Raw genomic sequence first — 18,901 nt, 5'->3', positions numbered from 1 at the left:
ATCTCTAACCTGACAACATGGGGCAACAGTAAATTATCTCATGAACTTGAGCTCTGCGATCACTCGCTCCGACATCTTCAGCATAGACAGCTATAAGTTACGCTAATTAAAGGTCAGCACGGACTGAAGGTCAGCCTCTTCTGTGGAGAGCTAAGAAAAAAAAATTAGGCATTTACCATGTTCAATTGCCCTGTTTACATTTTGCGACCGCATTTCCATGGGGGTGAAATGCGAAAACGTTCGTGTACTTGGATTTAGGTGCACGTTAAAGAACCCCAGGTGGCCAAAATTTTCGTAGTCAAACACTACGGCGTACCAATAACCAGAAAGTGGTTTGGGCACGTAAAATCCCATGATTTAGTTCAGTAACATTGCGTGCATATTTTATTCAGGGAACCACGTGCTACCGAAATTACAATTGCAAGCCGTCAAATAAGATCAGAACGAAAAACCGCGCGGGTTGATGAACCTTTCTAGTGGCGGGTAACACTACGCGTACATGAAATAAAGCACATGTTATGGTTATTTTTCTCGTATGCCTTCATCTGTTTAGTGCAGACATACCCCAACGAACGTTACTGTCTCTACGGTTCAATCATCAGCGGACCGCTTGCTTCCCATTTGTCTTTTAGGTCGCGATCACTACTGAAGCAGGCCACGGTGGCCTGTACTTCGCTATTTTCCGAGAATGCGCGTTTGCGCTAGTTTCATTAGGCGAAACACAGATGGCGCTATGCGTCCATCTAGAAGTTAGAGCAAGCGGGCACGCGTAAACCGCGCGAATTGAATGTGGGGGACGCGGTTTTTTTGAGGCGGGTTTTCCGTCGTGGACGATAGGCGGGAGGTAATTTTCCAGATTACTTGGTGCGTATTATAATCGAATGAAGCACGGCCAAAGTCGATTGGTTCGCAGGTACAGCTCAATGAAAGCAGCTGGACATTAGGCTTTGTGCGCAAATGTGCCGTTTCTTCTTGTTTTGTTGGCTACTTACATTTTGATTACTTGAAAACTTGGAAATCAAAGCGCAAAAACTGGCAGCAGAAGCACGTCCGGATAAGCTAACACGAACTTTAGACAAACGCATATGCTACCCATCGTAGTCATAGTAGCTGAGTGATCGCAGTGCGAGAGTTCCCTATCGTTATATTTGAATGGAATTTCGTGGTCCTTGCACTGACATGTCGTCTTTGAAAAAGCACAGCTGATGATGATGATCTATAGCCATCCCCTTTGAAACGGAGCGGCTAGAAAGTAGTCACCTGGGCTACTTGAGTTAATCAGGTATGATATACATGTTTCTCCTTCTAGCATTTCTGCCTACGTCTGTTTAATGTGTCCCTTAGTGAAAACTACTCTAACTTGGACCGCTGCCCATGCCTCTACCGGATACGGTCGCATCAATATCTTCCCTGTTTTTCTTCCAAGAAATGTTCTAAACGTATCTTGCTCATCTCTACTGCTGACCGGTTAGTGCTTCCGTCCACTTTAAATCCAAGGGATTCTGGAATCCCAAGGCTTCTGGTCTAAGTCTTTTCGCGAACATCATGATTCGACTTTATTGCGTTGTGGGCTGCAAACGTAGTGACTGGCAATATGTCAAGCTGTGACATCGTGTCCCTCTGCAAGGTAGCAGATGAGCGGACTTGCTGTAGCGCATCGTACTGCCGCTATCCGATCGGCGCCAGCATTTGTGCGTTTGCGGCTGTCACTTTACACCTGAAGATTACTACCGCAATATCATTTCTCGAGTCCGGTATTCGGGTAAACGCAAGAGCAAGGGGACAGGGCCTGGCCGTTTCACCGTGCCGTTCAATGGGATGAGCAGAAGCGCAAATGCGTGTGGTCTGCACGGTGCAGCCACCTGGTAGCACAGAGCTCAACCCCACACAGTAGCAGTAAGGAAATGTATTCTTTGCTGCTGGTGTAAATTTTTCGCAGGAGTGTAATCATCAACACGTTGTTTTGTAAATGTGTAAAATGTTTTACACTTGGTTACAGCAATATAAGCGCTTTGTTTCGTTTGTTAAGCTCTTCCCCAACAGGTGGCTGGACTGTGCAGACCGATCAGGCCACTCACTTACATCTACGCTAAAGTTCCTTCATAAGCATGAGTTTATGCCTCCAGCCATCCGTCGAAACGCCCAGCTCGCCTGTGGTATACCAGAATACCGGACACGTTCGGCGCTGCGACAGAATGCTCTCAAGGCACGCTGCTTCGATAGCTCTCGATTGGGGTCGACTGCCAAGCAGCTGGCGGAGAGTTTGAAGAGGCTTCGCGCGCTCGCTTCTAGAGAAACGTAAGTCGACGACACGCGGTGCCATCATGACGCACAGCCAGTGAAGGCGGAGCTTAGCCCGATCACTCGGCGAACGAGTTGAGAAGAAAATGCATGACTATGGAGGAAGGTAACTTGTAATCGTCCGTGGCTCTCTTAATATGAGACACTTCACAAAGATTCTGGTGCAAATGATGAACTTTAGCTGTACCCTACACGTCTATAAAATTTGTTCGAGCCGTTTCAGGGGCCCTTTAATGTATATATACTTTTGTACTTTAGCCACCCTTTTATTTTGATCCATGTTTCTCAGGCTTTTTTAAAAACTATTTTTGATCTCCGCTCCTCTTACTTCCAAGACACCCAACCCATGTCACGGGACGCTGCCTTATTTGTGGCTTTAGCGTCGCATCTGCAAGCCAACCGGCGTCCCGTTCTTTCGTTGAACCATTAGGGCCCATTGTACTACAACTAGTACACTTGGCTTTACAACGCTACATCTTGAACAGCTGAATATTTTGTTTTGGCTATTTCCGTTTCTTCTACTCATAGGACGCGCACACACACCATAGCACAGGGCAGAAATTACGGTTTTGTTCTTTTCTAAAATTTCGCGCCAATTTCAGCAATACTGCGGACTCCTGACGAATGTGGACGTGTACTCACTTTTCATTTATTTTCACTCGCCTGCTTTGTATATTTGTGTTGTTATTATTGCGGTGTTTAGTACGTGTGTTTAGTGTGTGTGAAAGCAAACTGTCGAATGTGCGACTTCATTTTTAAGATTGGAACACATATTGAAGGTTAGGTTTACTTGATGAGGTACACAGGATATTTGCAATGACAATTTGGTGCTTTGCTTTCTTTTTCTTTAGTTGTGTTCCAGCATGGATACCGAGTTTTTCTTCGGAAGAGAGACGTTTTGTCGCTTGTGCGCTGCTCTACGTGCAGTTGATAGGGCAGAAAACATAGAACAATGACATCGTGGTGGTGCCGCCGCAATGGACTGAAGATACGGGTGAAGAGGAAGATGAAGGCGACACCACTGGTGCTCTAGCCGTGAATGTCGTCTGCGGCTAGTGTAGGTTAGCAAAGCTTGTAACAATATCCCGCCAAAAAGATTTCTTTGCAATAGCATTATTAAGGAGAGCTTATCCACACTTGCGATGTCAGCCTTGCCGAGTTTTCATCGAGAACGAGGAATGTGGGATTTATTTACAGTAAGTACTTGAAAAAGTTACCGTTAATCAGTCTAGCATGACTGAAAGAGAATGCACCCTGAAAAGCCGACGACGGCTGCTTAAATAAATGCACTCTGTCCTCCGTAGATCCCTAGGTGAGGAAAAGCGGCCCTTCAACCATCGACAAATGGGAGCGTCCAAAGTCGTCGCCGACCCACCTTTGAGGGCAAGGGTTTACACACTCACTTCCGCACAGGTTTAACTGACCACACCGAGGTGAGAGAGTTCTCGCAGACAAGGGTCCTACCCCGAGCAGTCGAATCTTGATCCCAGTGTTGACTCCGCGGACAGTGGCCGCCGCGTCTGTCCATTGACTGACAACTTCTAAGACCCGTGAGATGGTGCCACAAAACTTCTTCCAGGAGTTCCTCCGCTCCAATTAAACCATGAAGGCGATAGCGACTCCACTACTTGGTCCGCCGACTGCGTCTAGACATGCCGGAACCGTTTGGTTGGGGACGCGGCGCATTGTAGGCCTTGCAAAGCGAGTCGTCACAGCATACATGGTGGCGCCGATGGGCTGTTGACTCGACGCATTGTTGTTTTCTCAAAGCAAGTCATCGCAGTGGGCCGGGCAGGTTTGGACGGTCGCTTCCCCTCTAGTTCGCGAGCCCCGCAGGCCGTTCGTAGCAGCTCCTCCATGGCCCGGAAAATCTCCACTGGCCTGAGCTGATAACCGCTCGGCAGGAAGAGAATGGCTGGTGGCAAGGGAGGGATGCGTTGACTTGCAGTGACCAGCTAAACATCTAACAAAGACACAGCAACTTCAAAGCGAACCCCACAACGTGGCGTTGCGCGGAGATGACGTACCTTGGATCTCACTTTAGACCTGCTAGGCTTCTAAGGAGACATAAGTGCCGAAACAAAACATTCTGCATTTCGCTACGCCAATTTGGAAGGAATTTCGCGCTGAAAAATTGGGCTATCATGCAGGGAGCCTTGCTGTACGAGAGAGCATTTTCTTGGCTTAACAAAATTGACAATCACAACCAAAAAATTTAAGGAGGGTTCCTAAACGCTGAATTCAGATCAGCCTGCTCAAATCATCCGTATTATTAAGCAACTTTCCCTTCTTACATCTAACGGAGAAGTTGTACTCTTGTATAGTGAGGTTCTATCGGAGCAAGCGGCCATTTTTGTGTGACATTTGATTGAACCACGTCAGAGGACAGTCATTGGACTCGAAGATGAACCTCGCTCCGTACAAGTAACACAACCTCTGGGCTGCGCAAACAAAACACGTACATTCCTTCTCTGAAGCGCTGTAAGCTTCCTTTCTTACAGCCAGTTCACGGCTGGCATAGAGGATAGGATGTTCCTCCTTATCGTCGCCGACCTGACTAAGTACCACGCCCATATCCGTGTCGCTTGCGTCGCACTGAACTATGAATTCCTTTGTTTAGTCTGTCGCGCGAAGCACAGGACGAGAAACCAATAGCGTTTTCAAACTTTGGAAATCATTCTCTTTGTCCTTATCCTAGTGCACGTTACTCGGCGCTCCCTTTCGGATGGCGTCTGTTAAAAGATTTGCTATATGCGAGTAATTCAGGATGTACCGTTGATAGTACCCCACATGTACCAAAAATGGACGAATGTCTGTTTTCGTCCGCGGCTGAGAAAAATCTCCAATCGTAGCTATTTTCAGCGCGGCTGGCCGTCTCGTGCCCTGACCGACAACATGGCCCAGATAAATAACCTGTGAGCAGACAAACCTACACTTCTCCGTCTTCATCGTTAACCCGGCTTCCCTCAACCGTGAGAAAACCTGTTTGAGGTGCGATACGTGCTGTTCCCAGCTGTCCGAAAAAATTGCTACATCATCAAGATATGGCAAGGCGAAGAACTCCTGCAAGTCCTTTAGGACAACATTTATTAACTTACAGAAGCTAAACGGCCTGTTCTTCAGCCCGAAGCTCATGGCGAGAGGCCGAAAAGTGCTGGTAGGTGAGATAGATGCGGCATAGTGGGGCTGGCACTTTCTGAAAGGGGAACTTGCCAGTATCCCCACACGAGATCTATAGTTGAAATGTATTTAGCGGCGCTAACTCTTTCGATCCGTTTCGCAATATTGGGTATCGGGTACAACTGATCCCTAGTGATTGCATTTAACTTCCTGTAATCAAGACGTGGACCACGGTCCTTATTAGGGGTTTCTACAAGTATTAGCGGTGACGTGTAGTCACTCTCAGCGGGCTCAATAACTCCCAACTCTAGCATGCGCTGTATCTCTGCCCCCATAATTGATCTCTGTCGTGGAGACACCCTATAAAGCTTTGATCTTAGGGGTTCGGTTGATGGCAGCTCTATTTCATGCGTTAGTAGTTCGGTTCTACCCGGCCGATCACCGACTCTGTCGAGATATTCCGCGAACAGCCCTCATAGCTCATCTGGCTGCTCGGGTCTAAGAGCGTGCGAGCTTACCGAGTGTTTTACCACTTCTTCCAGGCTGCTTTACGTACGAAGCCTCGCATTCTTGCCGTAATAGAACTTGGCGTTCTTTTGAGCTACTCCCATACTGTTTTCGACTAGTTCTTGGGCGGCGCTTAGGTGTTCCAGCAGATTTAGCACGTGTTCTACCACTGTTGGACTGTCTCCTCTTTCTTGCCACATCTCTCTTAACATTCTGAGTGGAGAACGGAGAGTCCTCCCATAGACTAGTTCTGCTGGCGAGAACCCTGTAGCCTCATGAGGAACCGTTCGCAAAGCAAGCAAAGTAACGGGAAGGCAATTCTCCCAGTCCTCCTTGTGCTCCTAACCGAGCGCCCCCAAAACTCGCGTAAGCACTGAATGCCACCTCTCTACACTATTTGACGGAGGGTGACAGACGGAACTGCGCATAAACTTTATCAGGCACTGTTGTAAGAATGTGGAAGTCAGTGCGCTGGTGAATACTCACCCTTGATCCACCTGAATTTCGGCTAAAAACCCAACTCGTGAGAGTACGGTCAAAAGCGCGTCTATTACTTCGGTGGAGCTGAGCTCTTTCAGGGGGATTGCTTCTGGAAACATTGTAGGCGGACGCAGCAGGGTAAACAAATACCTGTAACCAGATTTTGTCTTTGGTAGAGGCCCTACCGTGTGTATCACAAGTCGTCTCAAAGGTTCTGGTATTAAGGGCACCATCTTTAGTGGAGCTTTCCATGTTTCTCCTGGTTTACCCGAGCCCTGGCAGGTATCGCATGACCTTACAAAGTTTTCTACGTCTTTGAAACAGCCAGGCCAGTAGTATTCCATAAGCAATTTTTCATTTGATTTCTTTGGGCCTAGGTGGCCAGACCACCCATTTCCGTGACAGAGACTCAAAAAGTCCTCCCTGTACTTAGTAGGTATGACCAACTGGTCTAGAATCCTGCCCTTTCGTTCTCTGTAGTGCCGATTCAACTATCCTCCTCTCTCTTGTATTGTCGCGTTGCGCCTCGCAATGCGTTCTTTACCTGTGTGAAGCAATTCAGCTAAGCTGTCATCACTCTTTTGCTCGGCGGCCAGTGTCTCTCTGTGCACACGTAAGAGCTGATCAAACTTCTGTGAGGCCGGTGATAGTAACGATCCTGCCTCGCTTGCGAGTGCGTCAGCGCGCTCTACCTGCATGCGTGAACTTTGACACCATAGTGATCCGCTGTCATTGAGCTGGTCAGCTGGCATGCCTTCTTCAACCGTTTTATTTGTCCCTCTTGCCTAGCTCGGATTCGGTTATTGAAGTTACCTCTTTTGCTACTTCCGCTGGAGTAGCTTTTGCATTTTCATCCGAAAGCGACGCGATTTTACGAACTTGGCCTCGCGTGAACGCCTGTACTACGCCCTCTCCCAGTTTAAGCCCTTTGTCACGCAGTAGCTGATCCGACCGATTCGAAAAAATGTAAGAGTACTGCAGCGACAAAAATTTGGAAACTGCCGCCTCGGTCACGAGCTCCCCGAACGGTCCACTGATTTTTACTTTCTTTCTTTCTTCTACAACCTATCTGATCCATGCTACTTCTCCAGTGAAGTCATCTACCATCACGTAAGACGGACGGACAATGTCCATAGTGGCGGCACTGTCTCGCAGCACCCGGCACGGTTTGCCATCAACTTACAGGTCGTGAAGATATGGGCTCAAAAGTTCCATATTCTCGCTTTGCCACCACGTAGGAGAAAACTACGCTAGGTGTTCCGCAGTTCACTGCGATATGTCCTAGTTTGTGGCACATATAGCAGCGGATCGGTCTAAAAGATTGGAACTTTTGTTTTCTGCTCTTTTTGTACCGTTTCCTGGTTTGATATCTCCTCGCTCTTTTCTGACGGCTTTTCCTCCGCGTCTACAGGATCCGGTCGTCTAGTCTGTGCACCCTGTTTGGACGGCAATGGTTTCGGCGGTCCATTTCGACCGTCCCAATTTCCGTCCCCGGCGTTTAGCTTCCTACGCGTTGCGCACACTTCGGCTAATTCAGCCGCCCTTTCCACAGTGTTTACGTTTCCTCTGTCTTGCACCCACAGCTTCACAGATTGCGGGATGCTTTTGTAAAACTGCTCTAGACACATGCATTCAACAAGCATGTCTCTGCCTTAGTACGCTTCCGAGCTTTTCAACCACTCGACTAGGTTGGCCTTGAAGCTATATGCAAACTCCGAATATTCCCGTTATCCTTCTTGCTTGTGCTACTAAACCTTTGCCGAAATGCTTCGGCTTAAAGGCGGTACTCCTTCAAAAGACTAGTCTTAACGTTTGCATAATCATATGCATCATTCGCACTGAGTATGAAGATTACATCCGCAGCCTCACGCGGCAACATAGAGAGTAACCGCTGTGGCCATGTACTCGGACCGAAGTTCAACTTCTCGCAAGTCCTTTCAACATTTCCTCGGAACAAGCCTATGTCGTTCCCGACTTCAAATGGCTTTAACAGCCGGTCCGTGCGGTATGATTCTGCCTCACTTCATCATCTCAGAGCCTCTTCACTTCCTTGAGACAACTCCAAACGTTTTCTATCAAGCTCAAGTTGCATTTTTCTCGACTCGCGTTCCTCTCTGCCTGTCCCGTTTCTCTATTTTCCTAAGAATTTCTAGCTCAATTTCAATGTCCTCCTCATTGGCCTTTTCGGAAATCAGCTTCAACAATTCCCATTTTAGCATTTTCTTGTGTGCCTCTAGGCCCGGTTCCTCACCAACAATCAACAATTCGCCTCTCAGCAGTGTCCTTAATTCCATGATTGCTGTTTTACTGCCTTGGTCCTGCGCGTTAAACCCACCTAGGTAAGCACAACCTAGCTAACAATCAACAAACCAGCTGCCCTACTGTTCTGAACTGAACAACCACAAAACGAAGCCTAGAGAGTCGAAGCAGGAACCAAGGAGTCACCGCAGACACATCACCACTCGCAAAGTCCATCTCAGCGCTGTCAGCCAGTTTTAAGGGTTGGGGTCGGGCATGAAATCGATGTAGCTGGCCCATGACGTCGTCCAACTCATCCACGCTGAAGACGTTGTTGAAGGGAGAGACTTGTTTTCATCGAGAACGAGGAATATGAGATTTATTTAAAAATATACATTGAGAACGTTACAGTTCATCAGTCTAGCATGACTGAAAGAGAATGCACACTGAACAGCCGACGAAGGCTGCTTGAATTCCCTCTCGCCTCCCCAGATCCTTAGGTGAGACAAAGCGGCCGTTCAACCATCGACCGATGGGAGCGTCCAAAGTCTTCGTCGCCAACCCTCGTTTGAAGGAGAGGGTTTACGCACTCACTTCCGCACAGGTTTCACTGACCGCACCAAGGTGAGAGGGTTCTCGCAGACAAGGGTCCTACCCCGAGCAGGCGAATCTTGATCCCAGTGCTGACTCCGCAGACAGTGGCCGCCACGTCTGTCCACCGACTGACAACTTCTAAGATCCGTGAGACGGTGCCACAAAACTTCTTCTTCCAAAAGTTCCTCCGCTCCAATTAAACCGTGAATGCGACAGCGACTCTACTACTTGGTGCGCCGACTGCGTCTTGACATCCCGGAGCCGTTCGGTTGGGGACGCGGCGCATTGTAGTCCTTACAAAGCGAGTCGTCACAGCAGACATGGTGGTGCCGATGGGCTGTTGACTCGACACAATGTTGTTTTCTCAACGCAAGTCATCGTAGCGGGCCGGGCAGGTTTCAACGGTCGCTTCTTCTCCAGTTCACCAGCCGCCGCAGGCCATTCGTAACACGCGATATGTGTGTTTGGATGCTCACTCACGGGGGATGGTCAAGGTCACTACAGCGAAAAAATCGGAAACCAGCTGCGATGCCGACTTTGTCACACCTGAGCATCATGGAGATGAGACAAGGGTACGACCACTTTGCGCCTTGAAAGTGAAGCTTGAAAAATTTCATATAACGAGATGGGAGTACAATGACAAGTGCCTTGACCATTGAAACCCCATACGCCCAGTGTACTAGATGTAGTACACCATTGTAACTTGAGAACCAATAAATATACCTTGGCAAACTTTTGAAGAGCTGATATTTGTGTCATTTCATTATTCGCAGACTGACGAAAATCACACCGCCAGTTCTATCGTTTAAAATCGGTTAAAATGTCCTTGAAACAGTTTGGAGAAATTTTTTTGACTCGTAGGGTATAGTTGAAGTAAAACAGGGACACAATTTAAGTGAAGCGTCTCACACTGAGAGAGCTATGGACGATTATAAGTTACTTTCTTCCCTAGCCACATTTTTTCTCATTAACTTTTTTGCCGCGTAATCGAGGCTAAGCTACACATTCACTGGCCCTGCGTCATGACGTGACGTCGTGCCGTCTACAACCGGTTATCTTGGAGCCAGCGTGCGAAGCCTCTCCTACATCTCCGCTAGCCGCCTGACCGTCAATCCCCCGCGAAAGCTATAGAAGGCGCGCGCGCTGCGAGCATTTTCTCGTAGTGCACAGTGGGTCCGCTATTCCGGTAACTGCAGGCTAGCTGGGCGTTTTGACAGGTGGGTTGAGGCGTAAACTAAAGTTTCTCCATAATATGGCCGCTATGACAAAGGGCCTTTACCGTAAATGTCAGTGGCCCGCGTTGCCTGCACGGTGCATCCACATGGTGGCGCAGAGGATAAGCAGCCAAACGCAAAACGAATATTGCTGTTATCGTCTGTAAAACAACCTATACATTTAAAAAGGCAATATGTTAACAATTACGCTCATGCTGAAAATTTAGAGTAGCAGCAATTAAGATAACACTGGGTCACTTGTATATGATGGCTGTCTGGTGGCGCTCTGTGTCACCAAATGGCTGCACCGTGCGGGAGGTTCACGTTCGCACCTCCGCTGATCCAGCAAGACGCCCTGGCCCAGCCCGCTTGTGCTTGCGTGTACCCGAATACCAGATACGCTAAAACCCTCTATTATGACAGCATTACTCCACCGTGAAGAGACGGTCGCAAACGCGCAGATGCTGGCGCCGATCGGATACCTTCAGCCCGATGCCACTCGCGTGTTGCCTTGCAGTTGGACACAGCGTCGCAGCTTGAAATAATGCCGGTCACTCGATTTGCAGACCACGACGGTCTGCATATCGCGAGGACCACAAATGGTCCTCGCGAAAAGGACGCTCGAGACCGGAGCTGTGCGGGCAGATCCGGTCAACACAAAAGACGTTGTAACAGAAGCAGAATGCTCCTGCTGTGCGTCGGAAGTGTTCGAGTGCTCTGATAAATAGTCATTGAGTATGCTCTGTTACTTCTTTTGTAGAAACAAAGTAACGAACATTCCAACTATTAACGACAACATTTGCTCACCATAAAGTTGGAAAAATTATCGATGACACTGCCTGGTCGACGCTACCAGGTACCTGAGTACGTTTGTACAAAATCGTCAAAATCATTTCATGGCCCTTTAAATTACAATCCCGACAATGCACTTCGTTTCAAGCCCAGAATGCCATTTGCGAACGTCAGTGCTGTACCTTGATAGCAGCCCCAGGTGTAAAGAAGTGCGGTGAACCATGCAGAGATAGCGAACGAGGTATAGGCAAGCTGACTCAACGACGTCGTGGCAGAACACGTGGTTTTGTCGCGAAGTGTTCTGTTGCGTCTCGCAACAGCACGGAGGCCAGACGATGGAACCTGGGGCCCCATTACGTAAAACTATTCGAATATGTTTTTATTCCAATCTCTTGACGACAAATTTGCGTCACCCAGGACGTAAGCACCGGGCGGTCACCCGCATGGTTGACTGAGTACACCAATCAAACGCTCTACTCGTTCACAGGAGGTCACTTTTGTTTGCTTGAAAAACAAATATTATTGCCTACACTAAGCGGCTTGTCGTATCTCAATCACCGACAGGAGACGAGGAGAACGCTTAAGTGGAGAGGGATTCAATGTGGCAGGGCCAGTGAACTGAAAATCGAAAACTGGATGAAGAGGGTGGTGCCAGCGTCTGCGATTGGTACGCTTTCCCTTACTTAGCTTGCCGTGGCTGGTCGAAAATCGCGGCGGCATGCAAAGGAAGCTTAAGAATGACGCTAAAACAGATCCTCAGCAAAGAAGAGTTGGCAGAAGGAGGTCGTAAACGTGCCGAAAGTGCTCGAAAACGTTACACGGCCACGCAAGAAGTTTTATTACACGCAAATAAACCCATGCTCTCCGGCAGGTGCGACTAGCCAGCGCCTGAGCGATTGGTGGCAGCCACCTTTTATTCCCTTCGGAACGGGACAGCCTGAGGCTATTCAGAAGAAAATTCAGTTTTGTTCGGCATAATAATGCATCTTTAACGCGTACACGTCACTTTGACGCGGTGAGCTTTCGCGGTTTTGTGACGTCGCGTGACAGGCAGGTGAAGTGGGTGCAGCCCGAAAACGTTTGACCAATAGCCGGGGGCTAATGGCGAAAAGGCGTAAAATCAGAAAGGACTCTTTTTGTTTATTCGGCCAAATCATGCATAATGAGTGTGTACACATCATATCAGATGGGGAGGCATCGCGGTTTTCGGCACGTCGCGTGACAGACAGGTGAAGGGGGGGTGGTCCAAAAAAGTTTTTGACCAATCGTGGAGGGCTCATAGCAGAATTGGAATAGAAAAGTTTGGAATAGTTTTACGTTATAGCACCCCTGATTAACGAAAAGAGGTGATAATACAAAATACTGGCACTCAATCTCAGTACTGCTGCCTCTGTCGGATTAGTTAAAACTGTTATTCTGCTCATCAGTTCCAGTACTCAAGTTACCGAATCTTGAGCAATAATCAAACATGGACGGGCACAGTAGTACACAGAGAAGAATTCTAATAAAACGCTGCCCATAAACAGCTGTGGTGACAGAAGCAGGAGTTTGATTCACGATCAACGGAAAGTTATGAAATTAGGCGTGGAGAGAAAAGACACTTGCGCACTAGGGATTTACGCAGGTGACCTAAATGTGCGAAGGTGGAATAAAATATAGCATTGGGGTGGCCAAGGAGTACTTATCTGGGGAAGTCGGTTTGCAGAGTCACCAAAGGGACAGTGGTGATGGGAGCGAAAAAATATTTTTGCAGGGATCAACCACAGACGAATAAATGTGATGTCTTCGGCAAACTGATAATGCAAATAAACATAGATGAAAGAACGAAGTTGGAGGGAACGTCAGGCAAAACAAAGCCAGAAATGTCGGTCCAACACATTATTTTGTCAAGCCGAGTTTTAGCGTCTTCAACTACTCAGCTCAGCGCACGTTGTTGCGAAAAGACAGCAACTGCAACAGCAACATGAGGTCGCAGCGCTCGCGTTAAAACGAAGACGTTCAATGGATCCGTTACTATAACCAACCTAATGTTGCATGAGCATACGCACCAAAAAAAAAGAAAAAAAAGAAACAGATTAGCTCGGAATGTATCTGTAGAAGTGCGCATAATTTAAAACTCCTGGGAATCAAGAGAACTGGGTCAAGTCCACCGCGTGCCGGGCCACGTGTCCGATCGACTTTTTGTGAAAGCCAAATCGAAAAAGAATGGCTTAACGGAGAGTTGGCTAGCGAAGTGCTCGTTGTGTAATGCAACACTTGTTTTTTCCCGCCACCTCTACGTACAGCAACAAGTGGACAGAGCATGACCGAAGTCGAAGAGGAGACAAGAAGAGTACATCCAGCGTCATTATTTCTTAGAAACAAAGTCTAAGAACAACCTTCCTTATGAAGGAATCGTTTCTCAGCTGTACAATTAACTGAAATGTGGGTGTGAGTTACGACCTAATTTATACAGTTCGTACGTTGAAGGTGTGCTGGCGAAATGGTTCGGATATATTGAGCACGTACGCAATTCGCACAATGAACTTTACCGGCAGAAATGCATGTGTTCTGTAAAAATATACCAATTTCGAATATTCATGAAAGGAGATATATATACGAAGCAGCCTTCTGATTGATTTTTTTGCTGTCCCAATTCTTTAAGGACCTTATGTGCTAGGCATTGTAATACACAACAGCAAGCAAGCGCGTTTGGCTTGCTTTTGCTGTCTGTGCTCGGGCATCTGGTTTTAAGATATGCGGCAGCGAATACACGTTATATTCATAGAATGTGTGTGCAGTTATTGAGTAAGTATTTTCCTTGCACTCTCTCTAATGACGCACACCCTAAAGTAAATACCAGGGCGCCATGAACACGACGCCTGGCACTCATACTGTTTTTATACGAAACAAGTCATCATGCTCCTTCACAATTTATTTTCGCTCTCATTTCACCATCCTAACACAGAAACTTCACTTTCACTTCAAGCCGTACCTTCCATACGGAAGGAAAACTTCGCACTGTAAACGAATCACCAAAATTTTCCGTGTTTCCAGAATATTATTCGGGCAATGCCTTTTATTAGCAATATGCGCAGACAATATTGAACTACTTTCCAGCTGCCCAGGGATTGTTGTAGTCGTACCAATTTCTTACTGGACAGGTGGTCACCCCTGGGCACGAAAGGGGATCCCAGCTTATCCAACCAATGAATTGACCTCTGTTGCGCGCTTGGAGCCATCTGTACAGCGGCCTGAAGTACTCCAGCAGTGGTGCAGCATCGAGGTCTCTCGCCTTCCCTCGTGTTAAGATAGCTAGCACTTCCGGCCAGGGCTTTGAAGACCCCAACTGCATCACATGCCTGCGCAAAGAAATGAAGTGTTAAAGATTTCCTGCAGGTAGCCCAGTAGCAAACAATACCATGCGAAATCACAATAGAAGAACGATTGTCAAATTGCCCTGCTCCCCAATTTCTTTGCTGTACATAAATGGCTACGCGTACGCCCGTTTTCGTGGGTTCAACACCAGAGTGTTGAAAAAGTGGGCTGCTTCGTATGTATAAAGTGAGCGCTGCAAGCAGGCACGTTGTTGCGAAACCTATCCAAAAGTCTAGGCTTGGATTCTAGTCTTCAGCGCTTGTCTGAACACTTTGCCATGGCTTTAAAGATGGTTCAAAGCATCGCTTGCTTTCTTATGTTCCATAGAAAACTGTATATTTCAATTACTGCAATGGAATATACCTTTTCTTAGGATAACATTGCAGCATAAGTCAGTTACTGCTCGCTGTTTCTTATTTCTAAATATTTGTTGCGGAAATACTGAAATTCTATTTCTGGTTGTTAAACGCGATGTTTGTTTCTTTAATATTTTTTACATAATCAGAAAGAATAACAAATTTAGGTTGCTTTTTTATCAAAACACTCTCATAAAAAAAGGAAAACAAGGTATCTGGTTAAATTTATTGTGGTACTCCTTATTTTAAGCGAAAGGAAATGTTAAATTAACAGAAATTGTCAGATTTGCTTTCCAGATGGGCTAAGATATTTTGAAAACTGCCTGATGTAAATCGGAAAGAAACTCGAACCAATATTCTTCTCGTTTGATGGAAAGTTAGGTCCTCCAAAAGCTTACCCGAACAGCTTCCCCGCTTCCTTTGAGTGGTAAAAATCGCACTGGTGGAGCGGACCAACATGATTCGCTTCGTCGCAAAGTGCTTTGTAGAATTGAAATTGCAAGACTGTGCTTACAAAATACCTGCATGAAACGTGCACTGTGAGCTGAGCATCCTTCTCTTTGAGTGATAGAAATAGTGAGCATGACTACCTGATATACGGCACGTCAGCCGAAATGTGGTACTTGGATGGCGGATCAAAGTCATCTGGTGAGCGACGTATTGCGGGACAAATGCCTTGGTAATGCAGCCTAGAACGAAAGCGAGTCCTTTAGAATGCAGTTCTTATGCCTGTTAGGTGATCGTAAAGCAATTGAATGAAATTTGAGGTTAAGCTGCGTGGAACCTTTATTAGAAAAGGAGGGCAACGAAAAAATATTGTATCATATTAACCGACATGTTTGCCGACAAGAGAGCACGTGAGTCGGTTTGCCATGATTGTACGGAGGAAGTGGTAGACTCAGTTACGTAGGAATCTTGGTGATAATTTATCAAGCGATATCCATAATGCGGAAATCGGTATAGCGTGTATCCATCAGGACATACCGATCTAACACCTAGCGGGACAGTTTTATACATTGCTGTGAAGGTTTTATCTAAGCATAAATAAATTTAAAATTATGCATGACATTCCGGCATGACATTTGCATCACAACAAGGTTGGTGCAAGGCTAACGCAACAAGCTCGGTACAGTTCATCGTCCTTTTGAGCAACTAAATTTATTTTTTGCTGCAAGCGTATATCGTGTTGTTACGTCAGGATAGTCATAGGCATCGGCGCTCAACCATTATTTCATCACAGCCGATTCAGACGGGTGTTTTGCATCCAACACAATAAATTGCATATATGTTGCGGTGCAGAAGTGTCTTCAATTACTCCACGTTCCACTGTGCGTGAGCTCTGCAAGTTTTCTGTTGTTCTGCAGTTTATAGGGGTGGCAACTACACGGACGCTCGAGATGCGTTCAGGCCATCGGCGCCGTCGCGGCAGTGGTGCTGACCCGCAACCGACGGTGCATGTGTTGTTCCCACATAAAGGCTAGATGATCTGCGGGACCGTGGAGCGCGTTTGGTTTCAAAAACGACAAAGCAAACTGGACCACCTGTCCGCGCAGCGCTCAGTCCACTTTATGGTGGAACCAGGCCAGCGTTCTGCCTTTCGCGGCTGCCATGAGCGTTGTGGGAATGTCACTCTGTAGGCACACTGATGTTCATGCTGAGGTGCTAGTAAAAAAAGAATGCCTGCGCTCCACACGCAGAACAGCTACAATGTAAGCTGGAGGAGCGGCTCCGTAAAAGTTCCATTTTCGGCACCACGCACTGCGGGGTCTTCCCAGCGAAGTCTCTTTGCGTCGTTTTCAGGAGAATGATCTGAACTGTCCGCCCGTAGTCGATGGCGAGCTGCGGCTTGTCCTGCTCTTTACACAGCGGTCTGCTGAGCCCGATGCTGCCTGGTTGCAGCCGTGTGCGTAGCTCTACGATTCGCTTCTTCAGGTTCGTCCCTTGCGAGGAGTTGTGTGGAACTGTTATATGAAACTGCTACTTGTCGGGGTACCTGGTGGAATATAATGGAACTGCAATGAAAATTTCGTGCGTATCGACAGTACGCGGCGCGGCGCGCATGTCACATCGCGTGTCAAAACGCACCGTAAGATGCTAAGGATCATCATGATGTTTTAATGGCATACCCTATGAATTGGGACGGCGAAAAACAGTCACCTAGCCTGCTTAAATTATTTTGGTATACCATAAATGTTTTGCATTTTTAAAATTCTTATACATCTTCATAATATAATTTTTCTTCCTCAAGACTTCCCTATCTACCTGGTATTACTATGTACGCAACTGTACGTGAGGGCCCTCCTGGTGTAATAGTACGCAACTGCAATGCAAAGGGCACATGTACAGACGCTATGTGGCGCGCATTTCACATTGAAAGGCAAGTGGCACGATGCGATGATAATGATGATGATGATGACCTAATGGCACCGAATATTTGCAGTGTTTGTCTGGGGCTCCTCGTTGGAGCGAACAAGCAGAACCTATTTGTTTAGGCGAGTCTGCGATGACGCGTTATCGTTAGGCCACTTGTATCTGCGCCAAATAGTTAATCGGTTTATGTTCTTCACGGGGAGTGAAGGGAAGGGGGGGGGGGGGGGCGTGCCTTAGGATTCTGTGATTGCCCAACATATTTATTTTGCCTTATTAGACGCATTATATACAGTGACTTTTCTTAGATATGTAGGTTTATTCGAGACTTATCCGCATATTTAAACATCTTTTGCGAGGTTTTGTGCGCACGTGCAGTGAACTTTGTTTTCAGTGACAATTTTTTGCCCTTTATCAAGCTGTGTTATTGCACTTGTATATTCCATAGCTAAGGAACTTGGATGATAGATCAATTGAGCTGCTAACGAAAGAGGTCAACAAAACTTGGGAGAATGGGTGCGTCCCGGACGAGTGGAAAGCGGCCTCGGTTGTGCTTATCCCGAAACCGGGTAAGCCCCTAAACCTTGACAACCTAAGGCCGATATCGCTAACCTCTTGCGTAGGCAAGGTAGCGGAGCATGCGATCCTGCACAGGATATCGGATTACATAGAACGCAACGAACTGTTCCCGCACAACATGGTCGGCTTCAGGCCCGGCCTTTCCACACAGGATGTAATGCTACTCCTTAAGAAGCAAATTTTCGATAACAGCACTAGGGATGTTAGGGGCATCTTAGCCCTTGACCTGACCAAGGCCTTTGACACTGTATCTCATCGATTTGTCCTGCAGGCCACGGCCAGCCTAGGTCTGGGAGCAAGGTTTCAGGCTTTTGTTAGATCATTCCTCATGAACAGCACAGCCACCATCAGGATTGCACAACTCAAGTCAGATGAGTTCGCGCTAGGGGCCAGAGGCACTCCCCAAGGAGCAGTCATCTCCCCCTTACTGTTCAACATAGTCATGAAGGGCTTGTCAGAAAGGCTCAAATCCCTTCCTAATATAAGCCACTCGCTATACGCAGACGACATCACGATTTGGTGCCCCAGAGGATCACTTGCAGAGGTAGAGCACTCGCTACAATCAGCCCTAGACGCAATGGAGTCCTACCTGGAAGACACAGGCCTCCAATTATCACCAAACAAATCTGAACTGTTACTTTACAGGCCAGCCAGGCAAGGTGTTCGGGGGCTCACCCCCCTAAACCAACTTCCCATATCCCTCTTTGCGAGAAACGGGCAGCCCATTCCTCAAGTCGAATATATCCGAATCCTAGGATTACTGATTGACGCGCGTGGATGTAACGCCAGAACGCTCACGCGCATCACGGCGAAAACCGAGAGCATGCTGAGACTAGTTGCTAGAGTATCCGGACGAAAGAAGGGACTAAGTGAAGACAACCTCCTCAGGATCCATCACGCTTTCCTAATGAACCACATCACCTATGTAGCCTCAGCCCTTAACTGGACCAAAACCGAAAAGAATAAGCTGAACATTCTCATGCGCAAGAGCATAAA

The 18,901-nt window shown here is 47.3% G+C and overlaps 1 protein-coding gene across 2 annotated transcripts in view; it reads right to left on the bottom strand.

The window, feature by feature from the left end:
* Positions 1-14,284: 14,284 nt before the first annotated feature.
* LOC135912822 (angiotensin-converting enzyme-like) overlaps positions 14,285-18,901 on the bottom strand; it is a 92,792-nt gene continuing 88,175 nt past the window's right edge. For both annotated transcript variants that reach the window (XM_065445363.1, XM_065445364.1), the window contains 3 exons: positions 15,550-15,648; positions 15,358-15,480; positions 14,285-14,587 (listed from right to left, as the gene is read on the bottom strand). In XM_065445363.1, coding sequence (XP_065301435.1) covers positions 14,335-14,587; positions 15,358-15,480; positions 15,550-15,648 — 475 coding nt within the window. In that variant the 3' untranslated portion in view covers positions 14,285-14,334. The remainder of the gene's footprint in view (positions 14,588-15,357; positions 15,481-15,549; positions 15,649-18,901) is intronic.

Source organism: Dermacentor albipictus, chromosome 8, assembly GCF_038994185.2.
Source record: "Dermacentor albipictus isolate Rhodes 1998 colony chromosome 8, USDA_Dalb.pri_finalv2, whole genome shotgun sequence".
NCBI lineage: Eukaryota > Metazoa > Arthropoda > Arachnida > Ixodida > Ixodidae > Dermacentor > Dermacentor albipictus.
Note: the sequence above shows the minus strand (reverse complement) of the source record. Positions and strands in the feature narration are given on the sequence as shown.